At 33.8% G+C, this 12,511-nt stretch overlaps 1 protein-coding gene across 2 annotated transcripts in view; it reads right to left on the reverse strand.

The window, feature by feature from the left end:
- Positions 1-12,511, reverse strand: part of LOC113114323 (gamma-aminobutyric acid receptor subunit beta-2) — a 38,103-nt gene that overhangs the window by 11,689 nt on the left and 13,903 nt on the right. For both annotated transcript variants that reach the window (XM_026281232.1, XM_026281233.1), the window contains exons 4-5: positions 10,725-10,945; positions 4,692-4,774 (exon numbers count right to left, since the gene is read on the reverse strand). In XM_026281232.1, coding sequence (XP_026137017.1) covers positions 4,692-4,774; positions 10,725-10,945 — 304 coding nt within the window. The remainder of the gene's footprint in view (positions 1-4,691; positions 4,775-10,724; positions 10,946-12,511) is intronic.

Raw genomic sequence — 12,511 nt, forward strand, 5'->3', positions numbered from 1 at the left:
TAGGATTGACAAATGCAATCAACAAGAAAAAAAGGAATAAGGTTGTTTATGTGAAAATTGGGTTATGTGATCCAAATTATGATACTTTGGTCATGCAATAACCAGTGTTACTTTATTTTCATTTAAATACTATTTTAATATTTATAAATATTTTGAATCTATTTTTATTTTATTTCTTCAAAACAAAAACATTTGTTTGTTACAAAACATTGATCATCGCCCTCGGGTTGTCCATTTAAATATTTCATATTATAAGAAAATTGTTTTATATTAATTAATGGGGTTAGACTTGTTTTCAACCCTGTTACCAATGTTTGTGACATGTCTAAATACAGTTGAAAACATTTTAGAAATAAATAAAACTTATATCATTAAAAATGAACAAAATCAAACTAAAAATGATATAAACATGGGTAACAGGGTTGTAAATATCACTCAAATTACATATTACATCTCTATATTACATCAAACAATAGCTAGCTGAGACCAACATTTTTTTGTTGTTGTTATATTTCCCACAAAACATAAATATTTATTAAATGTTTTTTTCTTTCAAAGTACAGTACTTTGGGTAACAGGGTTGAAGATTAGGATTGACAAATTCAAAGGAATAAGGTTGTTTATGTGAAAATGTGGTTATGTGATCCAAATGATGTTACTTTGATCATCCAATAACCAGTGTTACTTTAGTATCATTGAAATACTATGATATTTTTTATAAATATTTTAAATATTGTTTATATTTTTTGTATTGTTTCCAATTTAGTTTAAATCTTTAAAGGGGAAGCTGCCTATTTTTCCTCCTGTCTGTCATTCATGTTAATAAAAACAACAGTGGGACAAAATCACATCGCTCTTGATTAAATCAATTTTGTAACTTAAGTACAGAATTTTAGCTACACAGTGAAAACTATGCAGTGTTTTTAATTAATTCACAAAATGTATGTGGCATTTATTTATTGTAGTTTTTAGGCTTGTATTCATTTTTTTTAATATTGACAGTGGTGACAGAAGAACATTTTCTCAGTATTTAGATTTTTTTGCACCCTCATATTCCCGATTTTCAAATAGTTGTATCTTGGCCAAATATTGTCTGACCCTCACAAACCATAAATCAATGGAAAGATTAATTACATTAAAAAATTGACCCTTATAACTGGTTTTGTGGTTCATGGTCACATATATGTTTTAAATACTTTACATAAACCCATGAGATACCAAATTGCATTGTATTCATGATAAGTGCAGTATAAATATAGACGGTGACATTTCGATTTCAAAACAAGTGATGTAGGGGGACAGACACACATCCACATCTGTGAAGGAATCTGTGTGTTTGCTTGTTCTCCGTCCTCGCTGACGTTCCCTCTCTATCTGCACCAGTTTTTCTGCATGCAACGTATAATGAGAACCAGTGACCTATTTAGTGTTTTAAATAATTAACGATCAGCTTCTGATTTCTTCATATTCAAGGGAGTTATCTCTGCATGACTTGGCAACCAGGTACAGACTTAAAAAGGCCAGCAAAGCTGTAGGCCTTATAAAGCATTAATGCAGCGACAATGGAAACAAACACGGCTTTCTTCTTCGGTTTAATGGGCCAGAGAGCAACGTGATGTAAATATGACAAGAGCTTGAGACATGTGACAGTCATAAGATGTGTCTGGTTCGGTTGGGTCGTGTTCACGCCGATGTCTCAAAAGACTTTTAAATGAAGAGAGACGAAAGTGAGAAAAGCATGAGAGCTGAGGACTCTGAAGGACTGGTGTTTCACTTTCCATTAAATCTATTATCTCTGTGCTCCTGCGTCTGATTCTGTCAATTGACTGCTTGATTACTGACAACAGATCACATCACTTTACTGCTACGGCTACATTATTCCCTCGGGCTTTGAGAGGAACCAGAAAAGAAAAGGAATCCGTATCAGAGGTGAGCGACTTCTGCCTCTGAATCATGGCCATTAAAAATGCATCAAGAATCAAGTTGATCAAAGAAAAGAAGGCTTTAGCTTGGGTCTCATTAGCTCGCGTGAAACGCCACACAAAACCCAGATGAGAAATTACGGGAAAACACAATCGTGACTGACACAGGAAAAGAAACGCGAGTGTGGGACAGAAGGCGAAAGAAAGCGAGGCGGATTCAATTTAAATTAGATTTTTTTTGAAAATACATTCAATTTTTCATCAGCAACATGACAATTTTAGAATTTTTTTAATTATCAATGTTTGAAATCATACTTAGAGAAACTTGTATTAAAAGTATATAATCTATCAAATATTTTTTTTATGCATTTACATTATATAATTTAAGAAATACATTAAATGTGTTGGCTATAGTTGTCATGATACACTGATGCTAGAGAATTCTTTAAGCTATAGCTTTTAATCATCAACAAGCATACACAGGAACTAAAAGACGACACAGGGAACACTATTTTAAACACATGACACAATAGGACACACCTGGGAACAAATGAACTAATTAATGACACACAGCTGGAACCAAATTGACTAAACGGGGAACACTTAGAACTAATAGAACTGAAGACAGGAAACATGACCAAATAAGGAAAACTGGAACAAACATGTGACACATGTATACACATATACATATATATATATATATATATATATATATATATATATATATATAGGCTGTAAATAAATAAAATAAACATTTGGTCAAAACTAATGATGTAATAATTTATGTTTTAACTAACTAAAATTCTCTTTTATTTCAACATAGGTTTAAATGCAACATCCTGTAGGGCATTTGGCCCAGTGTTGCCAAGTCTGCAGTTTTCACGCAGAATTGAGATGATATTTTACTGTTGTCACAAACAGTTTTTTGTTTAAATGTGATTTTGGAGCTATTTTTGATAGCCAATTGGGCTAGTTTTTGGCTGTGATTGGCCAAGTTTTGAGTAGCATTTGGGCTGGACTTGTTACACAGACCTGGCAACCCTGATGTGTTTTCTTTTTCTTTTTCTTAAATTCTAAACTTTGCGACACCTTTAAGAAAACAGAGATATTTTAATATCACTGGGATGCCATTCAAATTTGTACTAATATTTTGAATTTGTTTTAATTTTAGATACATTTTGTCGTTTATATTGTCATTTTCCATTAATTGCCATTTAGTATTTAATTGTATAAGTCTATACCTTTTATCTACTTTCATTTTAGTTTTAGTTGTTTCAGTTTATCAAGTTAAACTAATTGCAAATGAGAAACGCTGCTTTAGCAACTTCATTAAAATTAGTCGCAATTTCAAGAAGATGCTTTTTATGGTTTTAGTTTTAGTTAACTATAATAATAGGAAGTCAGATCTGACCCTCAGTGTTTCTGTGCTGCTTAACGCTTCTGGAAACTTAATGATGAAACAGATCCTTGTGTGGAGCATCACATCACTCCAGGGACTCAGATAAAACACTGAGAAGACCTCGCATTCTTCTCCCGTGTCTTTCATTTTTTATTACAAGAAAAATGGCGTTACACACAATTACAGACAATAATGACAAAATAGAAAGCCCATTCATCTTGATAAAGAGGGAGATGATTAGCTGTTGTTATGGCTGTAAATGCATAATTTAGCACAGCTGTCATGGCACAGCTGAAAAACAGATCATCAGACGGGTCGGGTAACATATAACCCATAATCGCCTTAGTCTATGTTTTTAACGTCCTTCATGATTAAACCGGTTCTGTGTTATCGAGTTTCTACAGAACAGACTCCGAAAACGGCATTAAAGGTGGAGAGAGTTTCTTAAAGCTCTGCTTATGTTAATTATTCAGCTCTTTAATGAACAGACATTCACTCTCAAATGCAAAATGTGCAACATTTTAGTTACAGTGCAACAAAAACATGAAATTACATTTGTGACCATATTATTATTATTATTATCGTTAATCGTTATTATTATTATTATTATTATTATGGTTATCATTAATATAATTATTTTTATTATTTTTGTTGTTGTTGTTTCTATTATTATCATCATCAGTAATATTATTTTTTCGTTATTTTTATTATAAATGATATTATATTTATGGGACAAATATTTAAAAAAACATGATAATTAAATATAAAATAATAAAATATTTTTTATAAAACAAAAATTATAATATGATTATTATTACTATTACATATATATTTTTTAATATGTTCAGTCTTTTGTGATTCAAAAACTAAATAAAATTAAATAAAAATCATTCTCCATACTCTTATAGTAAATAATAACAATAATTATTATAATTATGATTATTATTATTATTATCTTCATCATTATTAATACTATTATTTGTGGCATATACAAAAAATATAAAAACAAAAAAATCATATAAATTATGTTTGTTTTTTAAATCACAATTTTCAATATGTTCTGCATTCTAAAATAATAACATCATCAATAACATCATCAACAAAAATAATAATAACTATTACATATTTCATAATATATACTATTTATAAATTAATATTATTATCATTGCATTTTATGTATTTTATTGCTTTCATTATTCATAATAATAATAATAATAAATGCAATAATTTAATAATGTTATGCTTATATATATATATATATATTATATTTACAAATCAGTTCAACATAAAAATAATTCTTAGTCATATCTGTCCTAAAAATGCTATGATTGGAGCATTGTAGAGATGGTGTGAATGTGAGCATGACTCACAGCTCTCGATCTCCAGCGTGCAGTTCTGCTCGTCCAGTGGGTATCTCCTCAGGTCCATCATACAGGCCGCAGTCGTGGTGATCCTGAAGCAGAGATTACTGATTACTATCTCCCTGTTGCTCTGAGGGTTAATAACTGCATCAGCAAGGATTTGACTCCCGGGAAACACATGCACATGAATCATACACCTTCAACGCAAACTTCAAACTTGAGATGATCTTAAGTGGACAACCACGATTATTACCTGGAGACCTGAAAACTGACCCCGGCGCAGCAGGCATGACATTTTCCAACTAACATTGAATAGACATCATAAAACTTCATCTAAAAGAGCTGCTTATCTTGAATTAGTCAGAAAACTACTCGATTCAAAATCCTTTTACTTGAATTCTCCAATGGCACCTTCACTTTTTCTTCTTTTCTCTTAAATTTCTTTTCAGTTTTCAGCTTGAACCAAACTGGCTGTTAAAATGACACACACACACAAAAAAACTATTTTTATGTTTTTACAGTAAAAACAGTTTTCAATGTGAATATCTGTTAAAAATTAATGGATTTCTGTGATCATTACTGCAATTTTCAGTGTCACATGATCTTCAAAAACCATAATAATATGATGATATGCTGTTCAATAAAACATTTCTGGTTGTTGTGAACAGTTGTGCTGCACGATATCTGTGTGGAAACCAAGATGCATGTTATCTCATTTATATATTAAAAATAACTTCAATATAATAAAGCAATTTTAATAAATCATTGTATATTTCTACTTCATTTTGTGAATTAGCATCAGTCAGTTTCCATCATGATTAATTAGCTAACATTAAAAAGTCATGAACTTGTCACTAATCTTGATTTGATTTAAAGCAGCTCTTATTAAACAGTTTTTCTTTCTTCACCGAAACAACATTTGTGGTCGGGAAGTTTGTGTTTTGTGAAAGAAATTAATGCATTTATTCAGCAAGGATGCATTAAACATCAACAGTGACAGTAAAGACATTTATTATGTTACCAAAATTTGATGTAAAGATGCGATTAAACTTGCGCTTTAGATTTCTGTGCATTGCATTTTTTCGTCTCGTCAGCAATCCTCATCCCTGTCTTGTTCCCGGTCGTAAATCAGCATGCCAAAAACATGAATACTCCCGAGGTTCCACAATCACAACTCCACGGGAAACGCTGGAAGAACTGGGAGCTCTGGGAAATCGGGAAATCAGGCCAAGATGGCAGAGGTAAAACTAACAGGCTATTAATAGATGGCTACATCATCAGCGAAAGTCTCAGTGCATTTGGGTGTCTCAGAGACGGATGGATGAGAGAGTTGTTGGAAAGCTGAGGAGAGTTCGAGGTGGAAATACACCTTTATCCCTCTCTCTCTTATCATTGTTAACCCTTTCATCTTCTCCTACTCTTTCCATCTTTCTTTCACTGCATACAATACTATCTGTTTTCCAACTGATTAAACGCTACCGTTCCAAAGTCTGGGGTCAGCAAGATTAGTTTTTTTTAACAAATTAATGTTTTTATTCATCAGGATTGCATACAATTGATCAGAAGTGCCAGAAAAGACATTTTGCATGTAACAAAAGATTTCTATTTCGGAAACAAATGCAACTTTCTATTCATACATATACATCCATTCATATTCTATTCAATAAATTACAGTTTAATATACATTCACATAGAAAACTGTTATTTTTACTGTTTTTACTGTAGTGTTGATGAAAAATGCAGCCTTGTTGAGCAGAAGAGACTTCTTTCAAACATATAAATAATATCATATATATTTAGTTTGAAGAACATGTAATAACATGTAATTTCAGTTTGAAGTGTTAATGCTTTTAAATTAAAACTTGTAATAATGAACGTTATTTCATCAATTATTTTATTCAGTTATGGACTTTATACAATTATAATAAGTGCCACTAGACTTTTCCTTTAAGCACACATTACATCTGAATTATTTTGATATAAAGGACCAAAAACGAAACAAAACAAAAAAAACCTTAAAGCAATGACATCATATCCTGTCTTCGTCAGAGTGGGCTAATATGATTTCTTTGTCAGGTGTTATAATTGCCCCCAACCATTGCAATCACTCTGATTCCGATTTAATATGATATTACGATCTAGTTTTTCTCATTATAAGCTATTTATTGCCAAAGACATGTTTAGTTTACTAAAAGATGGAAAGTATATTTGTAGCAGTCCGTGAGTTAGGAAGACTTTCCCCCCAGTCTCTCTATTCCTCTGCTCTCAGTCTCACTGTGACCTGCTGCTTACCGCTTGATTTGTATCCGCTTGAAGAGGGCTTGGCTCAATATATTAAGAGCAGAAGGAAGCTAGGCCTGACCCTCGCCGGTTTAGTGCCGCTTAACGCCTCTGGCAGCTTGTATCAGCTTGAAAAGGGTCTGAGGAATAAAAGTCGGAGCGGTTTACTCTCTAGTGCATTGAAGCCCACCAATGCCCAGATCTTCTCATCCACATGCATTCAAGAGCGTTCGCTTTACCAGCACACTAGACTTCATCTATCCATCTATCACTGGTGGGCAGCAGCGCTACGGTTTCCCCGCGCACCGCACAGGTTCATGTAAGGCTTGGGTACAGACCCCAAGGCAGCATGTGCACCTTTATTCCAAACGACCTTGTTTACTAAGGCTTGTGCTGCAACACATCACGCAGGGGTCTGACTAAATTACATTGTGATGGCGGCGAGAGGACGAGTTGAAAACACAGCAGCCAAAAAGGTTGTCCTGAACTGGATTTCGCACACTTAACTAGATTGTGATTTTATTTAATTTGTTTACCCTCGTGTTGTTTGGAAAAAAACTGTAGATTTTCATACTCATCCAAATGGTATGAAACTTGGTACACAGAAGAATCAGGGACATGATTCAAAAAGATTAAATGGTCTCGTTAAAAATTATTGCATTGGAAATGTAGTGGAACTAGTGGAAATGTTAGGTACTGCATCCAAACAGAATCTGACTGGATCAAAATTGAAAATTTGAGATATCAACCACAAATTTGAAACACAACTTCATTAGATGTATAGATTTGTCTTCCATGCAGGTTAGGAGTAAAACATATTTTGGAAAATATATATTTCATATAAAATTTTACAAATGTTGTGCATTTTTCATAACAAACTAATATAACTTTAAGTTTCACTTAAAAAAAAATTTCACTTCAGCAATTATGTGTATAATCCAAGTATAATCCTTTAACAAGATAAATCAGCAAGATTTACAATACTTTAAATTGGAAATTCCATTATCAGGTTTATGCTGAAAAACTATCCCATTATTATAAAAATTATAACTATTACAGAAATATAAATTAGTACCATAAAATTCCACAAAAAATACAAAATATCAAATAAAAATCAAACTAAAATATAGTAATTTTTTTCATTTTTGACCATTAGGCGAACAACAGACAAGTATAGCAACTGTTTCGAAAAATGGTCTCTATATGAAAATTGGCTTGGTGACATCATCAGCTGTGAAAAGTCATTTGAGTGGGCATACATATAACATGCATATACGGACTAGGAATGCACATCAAGAAAGTGTTTCTGAAAAGCATAGAATTAAAGCACCAAGGTCATGGGTTTGATTCACAGGAAATGAATGAACTAATAAAATGTGTACTTTGAATATAAATTGCTTTGGATTAAAGCATGTGCCAAATGCAATTTGTTTTTTTAATTACATCAAAAATGAAAATTAAATCAGTGTGCACATACACACAAGGAATGTGCATTAAAAAGTGAAAGCATAGCAATAAAATCACCAAGGCCATTTGTTCAGTTTCCATGGAAGGCATGAACTGATATAACATGTATAACTTGCTTTCGATAAAAAATGTTTGCCAAATGTAAATAAAAAAAATTAATGAAATCAAGCCAATTGACAGTATCAGACATCAGAAATTTAGCAGTGATGCCTTTCCTGTCTAAGTTTTCCGGTTGTCGCGGTTATATTTACCTACCTTTACACAGAGAGATAGCACAGGAATGTGTGATTATTAAACAAAATACAATAATGGCAGCTATAAATAGAAGCTGACCTATTCTGCCCTTAGACATCTTCAAGTTGCTGGAAAAAAATAACACCAGCCAATGCATCACCTCCATATAATAGGCAACCTTTTCTGTAAATGAGAATTAATGATCATGTCTCAGTTTTATTGTTTGGCTCATCAACTGTAAATGAGAAGGTAAACAGAAGACCTCTTCTTCTCTCAGTCACTATGTCTAGTAATTTAGATGAGCTTAAGTCTATTATTTCCTAAATTAGTCAACTGCATTAAGACAGAAGTGGCCCTAAATGTGCTGTAACGCTTCTTAATCGGGTCTAGCACATAGCCTTGTTGAACACCTCATAATGCGTTCTTACCAAGTTATGCTGTGTGCTGAAATGCTGTGAATTCGACACATCACAACACAATAAGCTCATCACTGTTTGATCTGATTGACTGAATTTACACTAATTTCAGGAGTGAAGGCATTCAGGATTTCTATCAGTCCATATTTAACCATGGTTAATATTTGTAAAGATATGGTTGACACAATGCATTTTTAAGGAAGAACTACCATTATGAAAGTTAGCTATGGTTTAACTAGTAAAATGTTTTTTTACATGGTGTTTACTTAGTAAGAGTGTAGTAACTTTGTGTTGTTTGTTGTTTTTGCAGATGGATTAACATTTGTATAACCACAGTTTCACTACAAATAAAACGGTTAAACTACGGTTTGTGTAGTAAAACCAAGGTTCATTTATGCTAACCATGGTTTAACTACTTTTTTATGTTAGTATACATGGTGAATTTACATAAGGGTTATCACTGGATTGAATAATACAAAATTAAAGTTACTTTAGTTGATTTTAATTCAACATGCACGCTATGCGATAAAGAACGTTTCTTATATCTTTAAAAGCTCCAACCACTGAAATTTAAATTTGAAACTAAATGAATAAGAAAATGTCTTTGCTATACTAATATAAAATGTGTTGACATTAGTCCATTAAAACAAGGACGACACAGACTGCTAAGCCGTAGCATGATTCACTTCTTGTATTATGACTCAGAAATTGTATTAAAGGCCTGTGTATTTTCATCTCCTGGCCGGCGTCCGTGTTATTGGTTGAAGTCTTTTAGGGGCAAGATAATCAGATCTACCTGCCTGTGCTAAATTGTCAGACTGGGCTCTCTCAGACAGCTATAGAAGAGTGCTGTTATTTTCCTCTTCTCCTGGTAATTGAGGAACATGCTTTGGCAGGCTTAGTGAAGCAGGGCACCCAAGGAACACGGACAACACACCCCCACTCATCACAAACACACACATTTCCAAACCCCGAAAGCCCATCTTCCAACACTCTTTTATGTCAAACCGCAACAGAGCACAGATTTGCACTAAATTTCAGATGTCACATAAGAGAACGCTCTATTATTGCCTCCTCAACACATGCTCACACACACACACACACACACACACACACAGACGCTGTCTCACATGCATAGGTCTCCTTTGACAAAGTAGCACGATGGCATTCCCGAAAGCAGTGTTCTGCAGGCCAGGTCACGGCGCTCTCACACATTCCCATCAATGTTTGATCATGTGCATTTAGTATTTCGCCTTTTGGGTCACATAAAAATAGCTTATGCAAATGGGCCCTTACATAATGAAGCGTTATAAATTATGTTTATTGATTTTGGTCGTCTTAACAACAGTGAATTATCTGCTGCAATGCAGATTTTTTAATTTTTAACCACTCTTCTGATAAGGACACTGCTGTCGGGCTGAGGAACAGAGCGCACAATGTGCAGCTTTGGAATTAGCAACAACAATTTCATCCCTTCTAAACATAGACAGCGATGTTGAGTCATTTAATGCATCAGCAGCCAGGGAAAATAAAAACAGGCCTCTGAACACGTCGTGAACGCGTTATGTGGGTGGTGACAGAATGATGAGAGGAGTCAAACGTGATTAACGGTCGAAAACGACAGTGATGACCTCACAGGACGCACCTTAATCCGTAAAGCACCGTGCCGTCGGGATGCAGGCGTATCATTCGGTTCTTGACCGTCACTCCGTGAACGAAGGATTTCTTATCGTTGAGGAAGTAGGTGTCAGGCACCCACAGCTGGTCAGCCACGCGGTTATCCAAGGTTAGATTCAGAGGGATCTCGGTGTACGACAAGCGCTTGTCTCGCCAAGCCTGCTGGAAATACATGGTGAGGGTGTAGTCCTAAAAACAAGAGGAACATTTGGAGAAGATGAGATCATGAAGACTTCTGAGAAAACACAACAATCTTCCCACAGACGAAAACCCAAAGAGTATCTCTCTCTGTACTCTTCCATCTCTATTTGACCCTCTAACTCTAGCACTCTCTATTCTAATTCTATTGTTTAACCTGCTTTTAGACGCTATTTACTGCTTGTTTTCTCAACAAACAAACAAAATAACACTAGCTTTTCTAATCTTTTTGTATTCTATCTGCTTTCTTTATTAACAAAAGCAGTTAACAATAGCTTACTGTGTTCTTTTCTAATCTATCTGTTTTCTTTTTATTTATTATATAATTGAAACCTTGCTACATTGTTATAGCACTTGCATATCATTGCTCTTTTGTTGATTTCCATTGTCCTCCGTCGATTTGGATAAAAGCATCTGCTAAATGACTAAATGTAAATGTATTTGGGTTTTAACTTCATGTTCAATTTGATGTTTCCAGGTATTTAAAGAAATATGGACCAAGTCACATGATCAAAGTCTCATCAAGCTTATAAAATAAGAACTAATAATACAGTAGCAAGAACATAAATGGTGTCTTTGATTCTTATTGAGCTGCTCTTATTAACACTCGCCATCTTTCAGATCATTAGTCAACAAATCCTCGTTAAACACTACAGGTGGTGTTAGACTCGCAGATGCACCTTTTAATTTAACCCAGCTGAACGCTCACTAAAAACCTCCTCGCTCACAAATCACTCGAGTCATTACAAGTGCATTTCGATTCGGAAGTGACCATGAGTGATGATGTCCGAGCGTGAGATGTTTGCTCATGCGTTTCCAGCAAAGTTGCCAAATAACAAATAAGCATCCGCAGCTTCAAATACAAGCCCAATGATGATTTATCATCAGTAATATTATTTATGATCAATTATTTATTACAAATAACTGACCCTGCAACATATTAAACTGAAACAACCCTTTTATCTGAAAAGCAAAAACATAAGTTATGTTACAAAAATCAGAATGTTGAGGAGCTTTGATCGTGATAGGCTGTTGTTGTCCGACTGACAGGTTGATCGGCCAATCACAGTGAAGCATCCGCTGATGTCACTGCTGAACACTATTACACTCTTAAAAAATAAAGGTGCTTCATTATGCCATAAAAGAACCTTTTTGTCTAAATGGTTCTATAGAGAACCTTTAACATCTGAAGAACCTTTCTGTTTCACAAAAGCTAATTTGTGTAAAGGTTCCTCGTGTTATAAAAAGATAAGAAAGAGATGTTCATTGTCTGAATGGTTCTACAAAAATGTGACCCTGGAGCACAAAACCAGTCTGAAGAGGTATATTTGTAGCAATAGACAACAAGACATTGTATAGGACAAAATATCGATTTTTCTTTTATGACAAAAATCATTAGGATATTAAGTTAAGATCATGTTCCATGAAGATATTTTGTAAGTTTCCTACAGTAAATATATAAAAACGTAATTTTTGATTGGTACTATGCATTGCTAAGACTTTAATTTGAACTTTAAAAGGTGTTTTTCTCAATATTTAGATTCTTTAAGCACTCTC

Source organism: Carassius auratus, chromosome 14 (assembly GCF_003368295.1).
Source record: "Carassius auratus strain Wakin chromosome 14, ASM336829v1, whole genome shotgun sequence".
Lineage (NCBI taxonomy): Eukaryota > Metazoa > Chordata > Actinopteri > Cypriniformes > Cyprinidae > Carassius > Carassius auratus.